We start from the raw sequence: 19,281 nt of genomic DNA, 5'->3' as shown, positions 1-19,281 counted from the left end.
TGAAAACATAATCTGGACCATTGTTTTCTGGCATGCCCAAGGGATGCACAGCAAATTGTGGTGACTCACAGGATCCCTTTTTCAGTCGGCTCTTACAACAGGCATGGGATGCTGGAGACCTATTCTGACACACAAACACCACCAGGTCACAGGCATCCCAGAATACCGTATTCGAGGTAATAAGCGCCCACTGCAATATTTGCTAACATATTGGCAGAGACCATATCTGTATGTGGTCTCTGATATTAGCTAGTGAACAATCCCAATTAGCACCCCTTCCGATTGATCAATGTGCACAAGACTTATTCATTCATGTATAATAGGTGTGTTATATGCATCCTTAATTATGGGAAATTAAATTCTGGAAAAATATATGTCGTATACAAACATTTCAGGCTGTCAGCATAAACCACAACATTTACGATCTTTCAACTCTGTTGTTTTTCGTCAAAATAATATTCTGATATGAGCCCCCTTTTTCTAATTTTGAGAGCGGCCTGGGCGCTTATAATGTTGAATACGGTAAATCAGCTTTGTATCACACACAATCAAACAGATCCCACATGATGATAAAGCATGGACCACATACACATGTTAAGTCCTGGACTCTCCACATGGCGATACACAGATAAAGTTGGCGAGCACATCACTTCAGGCACAAGGGCAGCTTACCTGAGGGACTAAGCTGACGTGGACACAGCAAAAGTTCTCCCTCCCAACTCGAAACTGGAACTGTCGGAATGCTTCTACAAATGGCATACCTTCTATGTCTCCGATGGTGCCACCAAGCTGAAATATCACCAAGGGTCATTGAGACATTTCAAACCATTTTCATTGTCATATAGGTTTGTTCTGTAGTTTAAAGTTGCATGCGGCAATATTCCAGCTATATGACAGCTGTCTGTAAATAATTTTGTAGAATTTTCCTATTCGGAATATTCTATAAGTAATACGTTACCACTGTTATACCGAGGCTGTTGTCTCCCACAACTGCTGCTATAGCGAAATCTACCACAGAGATCTCAATTGCCTCATGCAGCACGTGCGTAGCCACCTAGCTGCCATGTGACACCCTTCACTCTTGTCTCCTGCGAGAGCAAGTGCTCGGGGACGGACGGGCGGGCAGCAGCCCAGTGGTAACGTATTACTTATAGAATATTCCGAATAGGAAAATTCTACAAATTACATTAAGTAATACGTTACCACTGTTATACCGAGGCTGACTACCACAGTAGGCGGTGGGGAGCACCTACAACCCGAATCCTGACTGCTAGCGTTCCTTCCGACCAGTGGAAGTAAACACCAAGGCGGAAGCACTCGATGCGCATGCACCTAGCTAGGCGTTACCCTATAGGAATACCAAAGCACTGTCAAGCGCATACCGTAAGGCTCAATCGTCAATGCCAAAACGATTGGTGACTCCAAACGGCCCCACTGGATAGGTATTTCATCCCAGAGCAAGCCTACTTAAAGTATGCATTAGGCGCGTGACCTAATTCCAGTATTCGTAAGCATGTATCGCAAGGTTGGAATACACGACAGACAATTAAATGCATAATTGTCAAAATACAAATAAGGACAAAACACACAAAAAGCCGCCTCACCTGTGGTGTGAGTGCGCTGGTTTGCAGGACCCCCACTCCTGTACCCACGGCGTGGGAACATTGGAGACGACCCAGATTGACCACCGTGCAAGGACTGACGACTGCGGAGTTTGGAATTGCGCTGGACACCCCCCCTAGATGACCGCTTGTGCCGCGATCAGCGGCCCAAGACGGTGCACCCCCTCCACGTCTTCATCAGAAACCTTTCTGAGGTAATGATTGGCAAAAACCGAGTCAGAACGCCAGTAACAACCTCGTAATATTCTGTGAACAGAGATATTCGAGTGTAGGGCAAATGTTGCCGCTAGCGCCCTGATCTCGTGCGGGTTTGACCCCGCTACCGGTAACCCCCGAGACCGGTACGCCAGATTGATGACAGAACGAAGCCACAACGCAATCGAGTTGCGAGTTATGTCAACCGTGCGATTAGGGTTACACGATATGAACAGACGGTCACGCCCTTGTCTACGTTCATTCGAAGCCTTAAGATAATACTTAAGGGCCCTAACCGGACACAGCGCTCTGTCCTCAGTATCAGCAGGATGTAAGATTTCTTTGAGGGATCTTACAGTGAATTCTCTCTCCGTTTGCCCGACTCTCTGATTCTTGGCGACGAAGCCCATGAGCAGGCCCAGGCGGACCGCTCCTTTGTCACCACTATCGAATCGTACCTTGGCGACATCGAGTGCATGAATTTCGGATACACGTGCCGCCGTGGCAAAGGAGAGGAGAAATGCTGTTTTCCACAGTCACATGCCGGAACGAAGCACTATACAAGGGTTCATACGGAGCTTCCGTAAGTGATTGCAACACTAGGGAAAGATCCCAGGCCGGTGCCCGAAGGCGGCCCATCTTAAGATCGTGCTGTTTGAAACCCTTGATAATACCCCGTATCACCGGCTCTTTGGAGAGACTGGTACCCATAGCAACGTCCCGTACCGTAGCAACGGACGAGACATAGTTGGCAATGGAACACCCGGAGAGTTTCCGGGTCTCTCGCAAGTGAGACATGAAACGAGCAATATCCTGCACAGATACCTTATCTGGCGAATGAATGTGATGTTTACAACACCACTTCGTGAAAATAACCCAACGTGCATTATACACCTTCTGGGTAGAATCACGATGCATACTAACGTATGCCCGAGACGCCCGGCGAGAAAAACCTTTACTCCTCAGACGCTCGGTGACAACATCCACGCGTGCAGATTGAACTGCCCTGCGTTTGGATGAAGCTGACGGGTGTGAGGGTGGATCAAGAGATCCGGTCTCACAGGCAGTGGGAGTGGCGACTGCGTGACCTGGGTCAGCAAGTCGGGGTACCACGATCTGTTCGGCCACATGGGCGCGATCAGTAACATTCGACAGCGAACTCCTCGAAGCCGGCTTAGAATGTGTGGTATCAACGCTGTCGGCGGGTAAGCATAAGCGTCCAAGCCCGTCCAGTCTAACGCGAGAGCATCGTGATCGATGGCCCTCGGGTCTGGGACTGGTGATACAAACAACGGGAGTTGATTGTTGAACCGTGTTGCGAACAGGTCGACCATCGGACGACCCAAACGTTCGCACAGCCACTGAAACACTACTGGGTTCAGCATCCACTCTGTGGGGCTCGGATCCTGAGGCCTCGATAGAGCATCGGCCAGTACGTTCCGCACACCTGGGATGTGACGGGCGCGTATCTGGCACGGGACACTGTCCACCAGAGCGTAAAACTCGAACGTGAGATCGAGTAGCGAGTGACTGTGGGTTCCCCCCAGTTTGTTCACATAGGACACTACCGTCGTGTTGTCGGTCGCCAGCATGAGCCGGGCGTCGACGAGACGATGCTTCCAGTGATTGACTGCGTTGATCACTGCCTTGAACTCGAGACAATTGATGTGAAGACCTAGTTCGTCTACGCACCACAGCCCCGAGCTCACCTCCCCCTCTAGATGGGCGCCCCAGCCCACTAGAGAGGCGTCTGTATACAGGTTCAACGTGGCCCGGTAGGGCCGCATAGAGACTTCTGATAAGACATTGTAAGGGAGCGTCCACCACTCCAGATGCGGTCGGAGCCGATCCGGGAGGGCGACGGTCGCACTGTTCACCTCCGTTGCTAACAACTGGATTAAAAACCGTTGCAGCGGGCGGAGTTGGAGACGACCCCGTTCGGTGCAGTCCTGGGCTGATACAAGTAGCCCTAACAGCTGTTCCCAAAAGTGAACAGTCTGTTGCACCGCTAAGACTTTGGCAATCATCGCCTGAATTTTGTGCCACCGGTCTGGGGGGACAAATAGGCGATGGGACACCGTGTTGAACCGACCTCCGATGAACTGCAAGTTCTGAGAAGGGGTTAACTCGCTCTTGGGGAGATTGACAATCCACCCCAATTGCTCCAAGAGCCGACGTGCGAAAACGAGATGGCGTGACAGGGTGTCCGTCATTCGATTTGCTACTAGCGAGTCGTCCAGGTACGCGAAGTACCGGACACCCCTCCGGTGGAGGAACCCCACTATGGGGATGGTTAACCGGGTGAACAGCCAGGGAGCGGATGAAAGAACGAATGGGAGTACAACCCACTCGTAGTGCCTGCCTTGAAAGACAAACCTGAGATACTTGGGATGATCCGAGTGAATCGGAACATGCAGATAAGCATCCTTCAGGTCGATCGAAGCTAGCCAGTCGGCCGGCATGATCAGTGCTTTCAGGTCCGTCAAGCTCAACATTCTGAACTTGGGCGGTTGTGAATCATTCTGAGTTCGGCACTGTCCTTCTTGGGAACGAAAAATATCCTGGAGTAAAACCCCGGTGTTATTTCTGGTAGAGCTAACTCCCGAACTGCCCTCTTCTCCACCAACCTGCAGATGGCATCGGCGAGGAAGGGAAGATTGGTTTCCGAATAGAAACCTGCCGACAGGGCAACGGTGAGCGGCGGATTCGCTTTGAGATTGAGCCGATAGCCGTACCGAATCGTGTTGACCACCCACGGGTCGTCGAACACTTGTTCCCAATTCTCCCAGTAAGTCTGGAGTCTGGCTCCCACTGGGGAAAGAGAGGGGGGCCGGACGGGCTGCGGCAGGCGCAACTGTCCAGGGCCAAGTGACTCGGGTTCGCCTACGGGCCAACCGAAGTTGGCGCTGTCGGCATACGAACCCCTCCAATGAGAGTCACCTGGAGGGGCCCTTGCCGTCCTTAGACGACTTGGGCTTCCCCCAGTTCCCCTTCTTCCCGCGAAAGGGCTGCTGAGAACCCTTACCGGAGCCCTCAGAGCGGGGCTTCTTCCCGGAGGAAGAAGGACCCGACCCCTTAGGCCTGCCGGACGCAGCATCCTGGGGCGCGCTCCGCTTCGGAGCGGCACCCAGGCGCCTATGCAAGGACCCCACAAGATCCAGTGTGTGCCGAGAGGCCTCGGCAGACACAGCGGCCTGTTGTTCCTTCAGAACCCCAGGGATCTTGTTATTAAACAGGGTCCGAGCAGACCAAGGCTGCGAAAGGAGCACCTCCTGATTGGCAGCGTCCAACCCTGAAGCAGCCAGATACGACTGGCGCCGAAGAAAATGGCACGTGCCGGAAACAAAGGCCGAAGCCCCGGCAACGTACTCCAGGGAAGCATTCAAACCGAGCAAGCAGTTGTAAATGCGCTGGTCTCGGTCCGTGGGAGAACCTTCGACCAGACTGGCCGCTGCAGCCAGGTATGTGTCTCCGTGAGACATTGCCAGCATGGAGTGTCGAGCGAGGGTGTCCAGCTGTTGCAAGGTACCTTGTGGTACCGTGGCAACCGGTGGGGCACGGACCACCAAACGCTCCACATGGGCTTCCGCAGAAGGACCAGCCTCGGGAAAGGCAAGGTCATGTACTGGGAAAGACCCTTTTCTCCACGACGGAGGAGGTAACGGGAGACCCCGACCGGAGGCAGCCGTGAAGGCCTTCTCCAAAGAAGGCTTAATCCCGCGCAGCAAGGTTGATGCCGGGAAAGCCTTGTCGGACGTCTCGTCGTATACCTCGGAGGAACCCACGGAACCGTGGATTCCCCGCGGTATCGGCAGGGGCTTTGGCATGTCCTCGAAGAGGTCATACACCATGGCCACGCGGTCCTTAACCGATAGCGGAAGCAACGGTTCGGGGGAAGGACCGGCAACCACGGCAGCCGCCGCCGTACCGGTGGACCCCGCGGCCACCGAAGAGGCCGGGGACGGAACAGCCAGCGATAAGGCCGCCAGCTTGGAGTCCACAAGTTTCGACAACAATGCGGCGACGGAATCCCCAGACAGCCCGAGGGCCGCAAGGGGATCCGCCGCAGCCGAGGAGGGGACCCCGACCGGACGAACCGGCCACCACAGGGGTGGAGACGGACTGTACGTACAGCCAGTACCGCTCAAACTCCGCAGGCCCCAGACCTTCGCACAGGGTGCACCGGGTGTCCCCGCAAGGAACCCTGCACCGCGGGCAACAATCGTGGGGATCCCGGAACGACAAAAACTTTCTGCACACCCCACAACTCCGAGGAGCAGGGGTAGAGGGAGTGGATACTGGGGACATATCCATGTCAGACATTGATTGTTTGCTATAAACAAAGAACAAAACATGGTTACAACGCACGCACCACAATGATTCACAAACGAGCATTTTCACAAGAAAATAAACGAGCAATGTGAACATATAACATACACATATAACTTTTATTAAAGAAATAAGTTATGTTAACCCCAAAAACATACAAGAATAGGGGAAACGTAAAACACAACGTGCATACGCGAACCCCGCAAGTATATAGAAAAAAGGGCGGGAAAATTATAACCAAGCGTAGCTACCGCAACGCCCCATAAAAGCACAGTTTAATAGAGAATAAACTATAATAAATATCACCAAATCTTCAAGGAACGCTTCAGCAGGAGAAAAGACGTCTTGCTAAGCAGACGAAGGAGACAAGAGTGAAGGGTGTCACATGGCAGCTAGGTGGCTACGCACGTGCTGCATGAGGTAATTGAGATCTCTGTGGTAGATTTCGCTATAGCAGCAGTTGTGGGAGACAACAGCCTTGGTATAACAGTGGTAACGTATTACTTAATGTAATAAGTCTGGACCAGACAATCCAGTGATTTTTGTTGTGACCACACAATCCACGCTGTTGGGGTATGATGACAAGCAATCAACCAAGTCACTGAGACTGACCACCTGATCCAGTTGGTCGTCTCTTCAACATCAGATATTGGCACTAGTCCTATAGTCTATGCCAAACTGCCCATCATAAGGACAAGTAGAAATTTGCCATTTTAAGGGTTTTGATTTATGTTATCATCATTAGGACCAGTGGACTAAAAAAGTAAGTTTCTATCGCTGCTCTTTGGAACAGCTTAGGTTGTTCAGGACCAGGAATCCATACAGGTTTTCATTGTCATTAAAGCTGAAACATATTAGTCAGTTTTGATTTCCAGACACCTTTGCAGGAGGTGTATGAATGTGAACTGTAACTAACTAACATATGGGCAGCCATTGCCATCGGAAAGATCAATGAGTAGACCAAGGGAGGTAACTGTCCTGTCACACCGTACTCACCTCTATTATACAAACTTCTGGCATCTTTTTGTCTCCGTCAACTGGGACCTTGGCTACTCTCTCCACCCACTCCTGGATGGCATCAGTGATATGTGGCACAACTACAGAGACAGAACAGGTCAGTGAGGTTGGTTCGTCATTTCAGAATGGGGTAACCATGGCAACATAAAACACAATTCAGAACTTGCTAAAGACACACTTCCTTCTGGAACAGGTTATTATGGTCGTATACAAGAGGTAGAAAAGAGCGAGTGAGTCTGGCATTATGGCGCTTTTTGCAATGTTCGAGCATTATCACAGTGGGGGACATCAGAAATGGGCATCACACATTGTATGCATGTCTGGATTTGAACCCGGGTCTTTGGCGTGGCGAGTAAACGCTTTAACCACCAGGCTACCCCACTGCCCCGGTAGACAAAGGGTAACTAGTCAGAATAGTTGTTTATACAAAATAGCTCGAATTTGGTAGAAAACTAGTCCCCCTGGATTTTTACCAGTCTCGGACTAAAGGACCATTGGTCGACCAAGCTATCATTAGCTGTGGTAACTGTGTCTCTCTGCTGCTCCCTGTAAACGTCTGAGACCTGCATCACTTCGTGCTTTCCTCCCAAATTAAGCTGGCATGCCGTGATACAACTGGAATAATGTTAAAAGCAGCGTTAAACCCAACTCATTCACTGAAATTGACAACCGGTTCGGAAACTGCCATGCGCATTTCGGTCAATTGCAGGATTTGCAAAGCATGTGTACCCACAACTTAGCGTCAACAGATATTCTGCAAATCTTGTTATGTGTTTAATCAAGGTGCTCACAAGATTTGATGCACTTCGCGAACTAAGACCCGTTTTATTACAATATAAATCTTGATTATCAATCAGATCGTCTTCTCTGGGAGCCACCATTTTATTTGAAACAAATGCAAGTGATATGAGAGGTGGAATCTGAGGGACATAGCCACTGATTGTGCTAAGATCAAGGCACGAAATTCCAGCCTTGTTAGCAAGGGTGGAAACTGGACTTTTACAGTCAGTTAACTCCCTTGCCTCGGAAAGACGATATTGACATGAATTGGGAAATTTTCAAATTCCATTTCGGACTTTATCCTGACATTTGCAAAAAACTTAGGGCCGAAAGGCGACCTCTAGCAGGTCTAGATAAAACCCTGAATCCGTATCCCAAATACATAGTACCATCATTGGCTGTATCTTCTAAAATGAAATAAAAATAATCAAATTTACAAACACATGGGTTACAGATGTTTGCCAGCTTGCCACACCCACCTTGTACAGTTTTTCCTAGATAGTCGCCTCTTCTCTCCTTGTTGATGACGTGCTGGTAGATCTTCCCTGTCGTGATGTTGTTGTCCCGATGCAATGTCACGTCCAGAAATCTCTCATAGTTTCCTAGGTCAAGGTCAACTTCTCCACCATCATTAAGTACGAACACTTCACCTGCAACAACATAGGCTTAGGAGTGAGTGAGTGCTTTTGGCTATACCCTGCTTAAACAGTAGCGGTGGGACGATACACTGATGCATCGGAGAATCGCGATTCTTTTACTTCTTGATACAAGTATCGATCCCAGTCGCACACTAAGTAAAAAATATCGATTCTCACCTTAAATGTTTGCTGAAATAACTGTTCCAATAAACACTAATCAGTAGTGCAAGTTAATGGTGAAAACATAAATATTTTCATTTGTTGTGCCATACTTGACACTGCCAACTGTAAATCATCAGTGTGCCAGGTACTTGGCCATCCTCTCTATGAAAAAGATGGCTTACGCATCACAGATGGATAAGAACACATGAAGTATTGATACATATCGGATCGTGAGTAAGATATCGTGATACGTATCGGATCGCACAGTTGGTGTACCATCCCCGCCCTATTAAACAGTATTCCAGTTACAACATGGCGTGTCTGATTTGTGTGTGAGTTATGCCCGAAGAGATGTAGGTCTCAGACGTTTACGAGTTTGGTGAAACCCATGAGCACGGGTATGGTGCTGACAAACCCAGAAACATAAACGAGGCGAACCGGGATTCGAACGCACAATCATAGGTGCCTGGTGTGCTCCCCAGAGTTTATGATCCTAATTATCAATGCTTCTAATTATAGTTCTGTATGTCTTCTCTTTTTCTTCTCCATGACGACCGCCTTTGTGGTCTAGTGGTAGAGCATCCGCCCGGAGAGCGGAAGGTCCGGGGTTTGATGCCCGGCCGTGTCATACCAAAAGACATTAAAAGATGGTACTTGTTGTTACCCTGTCTGGCACACGGCATTAAGGGGCTAAAACAATGACTAATATCAGACTTACCATGCTCATATGGTGAGAATGTTCCAGCATCAATGTTGATGTAGGGGTCGATCTTGATGGAGGTGACTCGCACACCGGAGGATTTAAGGATGGTACCGACGCTACTGGCTAGCACACCCTTCCCCACTCCGCTGATGACGCCACCGGTCACCAAAATATACTTCATGGCTGAACACAAGTACTTAGCCAGGACGATTCTGTCAAAATTAACATATATCTTTCAATAATAAAACTAAACAATCTTTGGCACATCAATTTGAGTCCACATTCCTGAACTTGTCTCTTAGCATAATTTTCAATAGACTTTATTGTTATAATATGGACCAAACTTGTTGAGCTTAGTACAACAAACTGGATTTTACAAGTCTAGGGTTACAGAATAGTGGGCAAAGTTGCAGACTGTAATAATATATCCATTAATAAAAAATAACAATTAGATTTAATTGTGTACTAAGGACACTGACATTTTATAATATTCACTGGCAGTTCAGATCAGCTTAATCCTAAAAAAGTGCCTTGGGGCTATCCTATTCAAATCAAGTTTATAAACTCAAATTAGTCATGTGTACCAATCTTGCGGCCTGTCCTCATCTGGCCTACACCTCATATCGCCTACACTACTATCAAAACAAATTTATGAATGAGTGCACATCACACTTGTACCCTTATCCCTTAAGTAAAATGAACTCTTCCAACAAAATAACAAAGAATGTAAATGACCTTTGATACTGTAATTTCATTTTGTATATGAGATCATCTTCACAACTCAAATGTTTTCACAACATCAAATTTCATAAATACACATGTATTATCATAGCACTGTACATTTATATCCATCATCTTCATGTTTTACAACATTAGCACTACATCATTACTAGCAAAATTACTGTAATTTGATGAAATGTCCAACTGCATCAAGAAACTGGATCACTGATCTTCTGCCAGTAGCAAGCTGCTGCTTCAGTCTCTCGATCCTTGCATCTCGGTCTCTGTCAACACGAGCACGAGGTCTCATGGCACCACCCAGTCCAATCTGCCTTCTTGACTGTCTATCTGCTGTCTCGATCTTCTTGAGTTCTTTGACAAACTTTGGCACACGAAGAATGTCCCATCCATGAAAATAGTGTCCTGCTCACTAAGGATCTCCAACACCAACAGTCTGTCATCAGCACCATCATCTATGCACAGGAAGTCTCTTCCATCTTCAGTCTTGGTCCAGGGTTCTTGAAGGTCGACAGCGGCTCGGGATTCTGGGAGAGGTGGGATGGACTTGGGGCGGTGTCGGTAGAAAGCAGCCTGGACACTGGCAAAGGACGGCATCGTGGCAGCAGCATCTTCGACAGCTCGGTCGAGTTCGGCGTTGTAGATCTGCTGAACAGGGATGATGTCTGTCTTCACTTGCTCCTTTATGCTGGCGATGATGCGGATGTGTTCTACATTCTCGGTAGGTGGATGACTGTGAGGCTTGGTTGATATAATGTGGTCGCCAATGGTGCTGCATCTGCCATTGCAGCCAATGGTGATACACTTCCAGTGAACAGCAAGTTGCCGCTTGACATTCAACCTATACCGGTACCCAGCATGTAGTACTTGCTGACCGCCTCTCTTTGAAGATGTGCCATTTTCAAACTGAGGCACAAACGTAAAAACTAACTTATATACCTATTCCTAAATTGGAGATGAGGTGATCCTGTTAACATTGTGAAAGCTATTTCGTTGATCAAAGTAAAGAGAAACAATAGTACTTACTGAGGTATATATATACACTTACAGAAATTTGGAGATGATTAGACCTGTTAAAAGGCTCAGACTGGATTATATCAGGTAAGGTAATGTATACCATGGTATACACACTTACAAAACTTTTGAGATGAGTAGACCTGTTAAAAGTGGATTATAACAGTAATCCTGTATAAACAGTCAAAACAAACTCAAGGATCAGATACCACTATGAAAACATCGGATTAGTTCAAAGGCCCATGTACTCAGATCATTAATTCAGATTAATGAATGAAATCATTAATGGGTTAATGGACAGTACCATTCTACACAACAGGGGTGTGGAAGTAACCATTTGTATTTAGTGTAGGCCAGATGAGGTGTAGCTTAGGTTACCCAACCATATCCATTACTTATTTATATTGCTCTTTTTTCTTTAGTTTTCTTATTACATATTAAAATATCAGCTTAACTGATCTCTATTTTCTTTATTTTTTCCTTCTTTTCTGTTTCTTTATCACCTTTATACCATTATACACTGACTAACGTAGGACTTTACAATCTCATTTGGCATCCCTTTGCCTCTTCATCCCAAACCCCTCTTCTCTCCTACTATAACCCCTTTCATTTACAGTTTTTTGGGCTGGACGTTTATTATGTTCCCACTATTTATTATTTTATACAGTTACTGTTTAGCCTTATTTACACAGAGACAATGCCCCAGTTAGGTTGGAGACCAAATATTGGAATGTGGTCTCTGGTATCTCACTAAATACAAGTCACGGAAATGGTCAGCATGGTTTCTCTTTGATTGACTGGCACTGAATAATGTTCACCATAATGGCATATTCACTTATTCAGTGGACCAGGCAACATCTGAACCCTGTCACCTGACTCGCAGCAATCAATAATGATGACAGAGAATCATGCCTGTGATATTAAGTTGTCACAGCTGCTTCCTATGGCAATGACTGTAGATCACATGAGAACCAAAAATGCAAATTGAACATACAAGAACATTCACTTTGTCAAATTCTACTATCCTATTGGGTCCCTGCTGTGGAAAGAGAATGTGTGACCAAAATCTTGCCTAACTGATTGAGTGAGTGAGTTTTACGCCGCTTTTTAGCAATATTCCAGCAATATCACGGCGGGGGACACCAGAAATGGGCTTCACACATTGTACCCATGTCGGGAATCGAACCTGGGTCTTCGGCGTGACGAGCGAACGCTTTAACCACTAGGCTACCCGACCGCCCCTTGCCTAACTAGATTGCTATGCTACAATACACCATAAAATTAAATGTTCACAGAAACAAATCTAGTCAAGCAGGTTCTAATAGGCTTACAATTTACAGCTAAAAATACGACAAAGAATCATGACAATGGCAAGCTTCATGCAAGTCTAAGAAATGATAATTCTATATCGTAAAGTGTTATTTTAACTACACAATCAAATCATCGTCGAATAAACTGATTCTTGAAAAGATTTACCAAAATCCACAGAATATGGTGCCCTACCTTCTCATAATGACATTACAAAAACATATTTTTTCGTCTAGATTATTTACCTTTATTTGAGAAGCTGGTTCGTGAGAATACTTCTCGAGGTAGTCCTAAAAATTATGACAATCACACACTGTTTTACTACGATAACTGTTACTTGTCTGACCACGTGGGTTCGCACCTCGTGTGATCTTTATTTCAATGCGTCATACATGTAGTCATTAGGCAACGCAAAATGGCGCCAGATTTAAGTTTTCGCACGTAAAAAAAAATTGATTTTCATAAAACGTGGAGACTCAAACTCAATTTCTTTAACGCAAAACAAAATTTTTGTTATAAAATAATCAAATCAACGAACCAGTATTATCACGATCGATTGTTATATTGCGCAGATACGACTGTTGCTTCTGTTTAACCCAGCATTGCCTAGTGCCGCCACCATAGAACACCAGCGCCATCTACAAACATACGGATCATGTGACCGGTCACGTGAGTCAACAGACGAGTTGTGAATGCGGGCCAGTTTTAGCCACTGATCGGGCTACTGACGTCGATTCAGATATTAACAGACAGCGTCGTAGACATTTATAGTTTAAACAGATGATTCCTCATGCAAATTGACACCCTAGTAAGTTATTACAAAGCAGGTTTGTCTGCCAATTCAAATTTTATGGCCAACACATTACTTATGATGCATAGTCTGTTTCGCGCATGACTTGTTCTCCAGTGTGTTTGTATGCGTGTCAGTGGTACGCGCGTTTTTGGACATACGGTACCGGTATGCACTGGTTCGTTAATCAAATGCTTCGTCTGCAGCTTGTCAGTGAGTGAGTTTGGTTTAACGCAGTTTTGAACAGTATTTAAGAAACACCATGGCGTGTCAGCTTAATGTGGAAGGAAAGCCCAAAGTGACAAAGGTCTTAGACGTTTACCTCTTCGGTGAAACCCAAATATATGGTGCTGACAAACCTAGAAACATAATAGCTGCGAACCGGGATTCGAACCCAAGGGACGCACCTCTGCAGAACATATGTTCAGACTTCAAGTTGCTTACATAATATGTGTTGACTGTTTGCTTGTTGTTCAACGCCGCATATGTTGACTGACCCAGCACTAATTTTAGTACCTTTATTCTCGCAAAAGACAATGTTGAAAGTGTAGCCTAATGTATTGTAATGTGAATCAAATAACTTCATCCCCAAAAATGACTTTAAATTAATTCTAGCTCATCACTCAAATGCGCACAGGACCGCATAGCATTGTCTATATCAGGAATAGCAATTTGTTCACATATACAAATCAATATAGTTTACACCTCTAGCTCATAAAACGCAGTTAAACTTACCCGTCAGAGTGATCACGTGATGCAGGCACGTGTTCGGCCTCCGAAGTACCGTTGACTATTGACACTACTCTTCTTAAAGAGATCAGCACAGATATCGCAACCATTGAACCTCACACAAGTTCAATGGGGTTACATAGTCATTATCTATAACCGCGTGAACGTACGACAATAAGGCGACCAACCTTTAACTAATCGTTCGTTGTGGTCTTTGTGAGAAATGTTAACACACCGGGTGTTGATGGTGTGCTTCAGTGTCAGGGGGCGCAGCTAGGCTAATTTTAAGTGTAAGCAAAACCAATGTTACGAGAGCGCGAAACGGCCTCCCTGTCCCCCCAAAACCTTTTGAAATTAGATGCTCTTAGACGCTATTTCCTGCATTTTGGGACCGTTTATGTTAGATTTTATTTGTAACAAATATTAGTAATTCATCTGTTATATTTTTTATTAGTTTGTTAGTTTGTTAGTTGTTTAACGCCGCACTCCGCAATATTCTAGCTATATGGCGGCGGTCTGTAAATAATCGAGTCTGGACCAGACAATCCAGTGATTGATATCATGAGCATCGATCCACACAATTGGGATACGATGACGTGCATCAACCAAGTCAGCGAGCCTGACCACCCGATCCCGTTAGTCGCCTCTTACGGCAAGCATGGGTTGCTGAAGACCTATTCTACCCCGGATATCTATATATATGAAGGTGTTTCACATTTACGATTTTCATTCAAGAATTATCATTATCTATGATGGCAAATTTAATTTAAACAAATCGATAATCTTACTTTTATATGTTATTACATGTTCATTCGTAATATGTGATGGTTATTTAAATTTTAATATTTTAACGCGAGCCGACGTATCGTTATAATGAAAATAATCGCGAGAGCGCGCTTTGCTTACGTCACAAACCATCTGACACTAAAATCCTAAAGTGCGTAAAGATTCCGATTTTCAAGTTAGACAATGAATATGTTCAACCGTGTAACTCGTCGCTATGTGGCGGAAATAATGCCGATGCGACGTTAAATTTTAACTCACTCAACCGTGTAAAGAGTAATTAATAATTTACTATACATAGGTGGTAAAGTGAGGTTTACTTATAAACAAATGTGCTTTCTCAAGGTGTAAAAAAATACGTTTTTTTCTGAGGTGTAAGCAGTTGCTTTTCATCTACAATATGGTAGTTTCGCCCTTGAGTGTGAGCGTGTGTGCGTGCGTGTGTGTGTGTGTGCGTGCGTGCGTGTGTGTGTGTGTGTGCGTGTGTGTGTGTGCGTGTGTGTGTGTGTGTGTTTAGGTGGTTAGGGGACTTAACTAGTGGCTTAGCACTGAAAGGTCGACCTGAAACACCTTCGGTATTATAACCAGGTAATTATAATCAGGTCAACGGATCATATGGCACGCTTTTTATTTTTAGACAGGTCATTGGACTCTCTTGCGCTGCGGCAGCTTTATTAGAGGCGGATTCCTTTCGCGACCTATTCCGATGAACCTACTTAAACAGGAAAAATACATGATAATCCACAATGGAATATGTTTCCCGTATTTAAAAGAACTCAAATAAAATAAATCGAAAAACAAAATGCAATCGGAAAATACAACAGCTAACTGTACGTCGTCCGGATTTTGCGAGTCTCCATTATGTTGTATATGCTGGCCTAATGCTATACCACGTGACTGTCGCTTGGAGAGCCAGAGCGTACACAATACAGGCTATGCATGTTATCGAACAGTGTCGTTGACCTCTTGAACGGCTTTGCATAACATAACCTATGAACACAACCCACTTCACATACATAAACACGTGAAGATCCGGGGTAGAATAGTTCTTCCATGCTTTCCGTAAAATGCGATTATGCTCGTCGTATGAGGCGACTAATGGGATCGGGTGGTCAGGCTCGCTGACATGGTTGATGCATGTCATCATATCCTAATTGCGTGTATCGATTCTCATGATGTCAATCACTGGATTGTCTGGTCCAGACTTGTTTATTTATAGACCGCCATTATCTACCTTGAATATTGCTGAGTGCGGCGTTAAACAACCAACCAAACAACCAACCAATACCCGACCTTGTTACCTGTCTTAAAATAAGAGGCAATCGTTAAGCATTTGCTATAGTTTGAACCCCCACCCCACCCTCTTATCGTGCATTCCTCCTCTTGTTTCTCCCTCTTATCGCACCCCCCCCCTCTTCTTTCTCCCCTCTTATCGTACACCCCTCCTCTTCTTTCTCCCCTCTTGTTACACTCCCCTCCTATCGTACACCCCTCCTCTTCTTTCTCCCCTCTTATCGTACACCCCTCCTCTTCTTTCTCTCCACTCATCGTACACCTCTCCTCTTCTTTCTCCCCTCTTATCGTACACCCCTCCTCTTCCTTCTCCCCTCTTATCGCACACCCCTCCTCTTCTTCCTCCCCTCTTATCGCAAAACCCTCCTCTTCTTTCTCCCCTCTTATCGTACACCCCTCCTCTTCTTTCTCCCCTCTAATCGTACACCCCTCCTCTTCTTTCTCCCCTCCTATCGTACACCCCTCCTCTTCTTTCTCCCCTCCTATCTTACACCCCTCCTCTTCTTTCTCCCCTCCTATCGTACACCCCTCCTCTTCTTTCTCCCCTATAATTGTACACCCCTCCTCTTCTTTCTCCCCTCCTATCGTACATCCCTCCTCTTCTTTCTCCCCTCCTATCGTACACCCCTCCTCTTCTTTCTCCCCTCCTATCGTACATCCCTCCTCTTCTTTCTCCCCTCTTATCGTACACCCCTCCTCTTCTTTCTCCCCTCTTGTTACACTCCCCTCCTATCGTACACCCCTCCTCTTCTTTCTCCCCTCTCATCGTACACCCTCCTCTTCTTTCTCTCCACTCATCGTACACCTCTCCTCTTCTTTCTCCCCTCTTATCGTACACCCCTCCTCTTCCTTCTCCCCTCTTATCGCACACCCCTCCTCTTCTTCCTCCCCTCTTATCGCGAAACCCTCCTCTTCTTTCTCCCCTCTTATCGTACACCCCTCCTCTTCTTTCTCCCCTCTAATCGTACACCCCTCCTCTTCTTTCTCCCCTCCTATCGTACACCCCTCCTCTTCTTTCTCCCCTCCTATCTTACACCCCTCCTCTTCTTTCTCCCCTCCTATCGTACACCCCTCCTCTTCTTTCTCCCCTATAATTGTACACCCTCCTCTTCTTTCTCCCCTCCTATCGTACATCCCTCCTCTTCTTTCTCCCCTCCTATCGTACACCCCTCCTCTTCTTTCTCCCCTCCTATCTTACACCCCTCCTCTTCTTTCTCCCCTCCTATCGTACACCCCTCCTCTTCTTTCTCCCCTCTAATCGTACACCCCTCCTCTTCTTTCTCCCCTCCTATCGTACACCCCTCCTCTTCTTTCTCCCCTCCTATCTTACACCCCTCCTCTTCTTTCTCCCCTCCTATCGTACACCCCTCCTCTTCTTTCTCCCCTATAATTGTACACCCCTCCTCTTCTTTCTCCCCTCCTATCGTACACCCCTCCTCTTCTTTCTCCCCTATAATTGTACACCCCTCCTCTTCTTTCTCCCCTCCTATTGTACACCCCTCCTCTTCTTTCTCCCCTCCTATCGTACACCCCTCCTCTTCTTTCCCCCCTCCCTCTTCTTTCTCCCCTCCTATCGTACACCCCTCCTCTTCTTTCTCCCCTCCTCTTCTTTCTCCCCTCCTATCGTACACCCCTCCTCTTCTTTCTCCCCTCCTATCGTACACCCCTCCTCTTCTTTCTCCCCTATAATTGTACACCCCTCCTCTTATTTCTCCCCTCTCATCGTACACCCCTCCTCTTCTTCCTCCCCTCTTATCGCATTATTTACATGTGTTTGTATGTGTGTATTTACGTGTGTATGTGTGTATTTACATGTGTCAGTGCATGTGTGTGAGTATTTACATGTGTACGCGCGTGTATGTGTGTATTTACATGTGTGTGTGTGTGCGCATGTTTGTATTCACACGTGTGTGTGTGCATGTACATGTGTATGTGTGTGTGTGCGCATGTTTGTATTTACATGTGTCAGTGCATGAATGTGTGTATTTACATTACACTACGACGGTTGACAGGCGGGAAATGAGGATCGGATGGTCACAATATGTGACCTGCTGACTATCATTAAAACACTACTCAAAAGAACGTACGAGCATCTTCTTTTGAGTAGAACATGACTACGGCAGACAGGCGACGATACAACATTTACTTTATTTTTATGATTTTTGAACGACAGGAGCTTGTATATCCATATAGACACTGCAACAGACTAGGGTTTATAATATGTTTTTGCCCACTATATAACTACATGTTGCGTGACAAAACGATAATGTTGTATTTAACAACTAGTTGTTGTTTGTCTTACAGAAAGGAAACATTTTTCAGCAGTTTTGCAGAACAGATAATTCGGCTTTTAGGCATGCGCACAGTTACCGAGAAATGTCCTAACAGGAAACGGCAAGTTGTTGAGATATACATTTTTTACTGTGTATTTCCGCGTAGACATATCCCTTTTGAATCCAATTCAAGCTGTTGTTTTAAGACAGCATGAATAAAAATATAAAGAAAAAACAAAAAAAGCTGTTTGACTTTCATGAAATACAAACGAATGTAAAATGTAAAAAAACCATAAAAGACTAAAAAGTAACATTTAAAAAGAATATTTGGCATCCCACAATAATCCTACAACGTCATCAAAAGCATGTCGGCCTCTTGTTTTTGGATAATGTCTTGTTTACGAGTATTTCCTTCCACTGAGCCCAAACATCAAAATATTTACACAGACCATTAGCATGGAGATGCGAACCTCGGCTACACAACACATCGAACTTCTCCACGGAAATCGGAGTACACCTGAAGAGTGAAAAACGATCTTCAAACCACTTCAAACGTTTTAAAGTACACGGTTCCGTTTAGTGTATCGTTGATGAATTTCAAAACCTTTCTAATTCGGTAAAGTCACGTTTGGAACAGTTCGACTTCCATCCGCCTTCTGTTTCCAAGTCAAATGTGTTTTACCATGGCCGCGCCCAGGCCAGCGATGGTCAGGGAAATTAGAGGGAACAGTCCAACTCGAATAAGTCCCAACTCGTGCATAGCCGAGGCGTTTGTGGTGAACCCCCATGGGCTTGCTGGTAGGTCTCTCTGCGGGAATAATTGTCGATTGTTTATCACGCCATGTGGTCAACTTGAGACGTGGTCATCCTTTGGTCCGACAATGTTGTTTATAGCGATTGCGTTGTG

The 19,281-nt window shown here is 45.9% G+C and overlaps 1 protein-coding gene across 2 annotated transcripts in view; it reads right to left on the bottom strand.

Annotated features, from left to right (window-relative positions):
* LOC124138241 (CTP synthase 1-like) overlaps nucleotides 1-13,155 on the bottom strand; it is a 30,443-nt gene extending 17,288 nt beyond the window's left edge. Inside the window, exons 1-5 of one of the 2 annotated variants that reach the window (XM_046504796.2) lie at nucleotides 13,045-13,155; nucleotides 9,462-9,658; nucleotides 8,423-8,593; nucleotides 7,143-7,243; nucleotides 673-789 (exon numbers count right to left, since the gene is read on the bottom strand). In XM_046504796.2, the coding sequence (XP_046360752.1) occupies nucleotides 673-789; nucleotides 7,143-7,243; nucleotides 8,423-8,593; nucleotides 9,462-9,627 (555 nt within the window). In that variant the 5' untranslated portion in view covers nucleotides 9,628-9,658; nucleotides 13,045-13,155. Of the gene's footprint in view, nucleotides 1-672; nucleotides 790-7,142; nucleotides 7,244-8,422; nucleotides 8,594-9,461; nucleotides 9,659-12,751; nucleotides 12,940-13,044 lie in introns of those variants that run through there. The other variant, XM_046504795.2, reaches the window with a different exon arrangement.
* Nucleotides 13,156-19,281: the final 6,126 nt, after the last annotated feature.

This window comes from Haliotis rufescens, unplaced genomic scaffold (genome assembly GCF_023055435.1).
Source record: "Haliotis rufescens isolate VD_foot unplaced genomic scaffold, xgHalRufe1.0.p SCAF_5, whole genome shotgun sequence".
NCBI lineage: Eukaryota > Metazoa > Mollusca > Gastropoda > Lepetellida > Haliotidae > Haliotis > Haliotis rufescens.
Note: the sequence above shows the minus strand (reverse complement) of the source record. Positions and strands in the feature narration are given on the sequence as shown.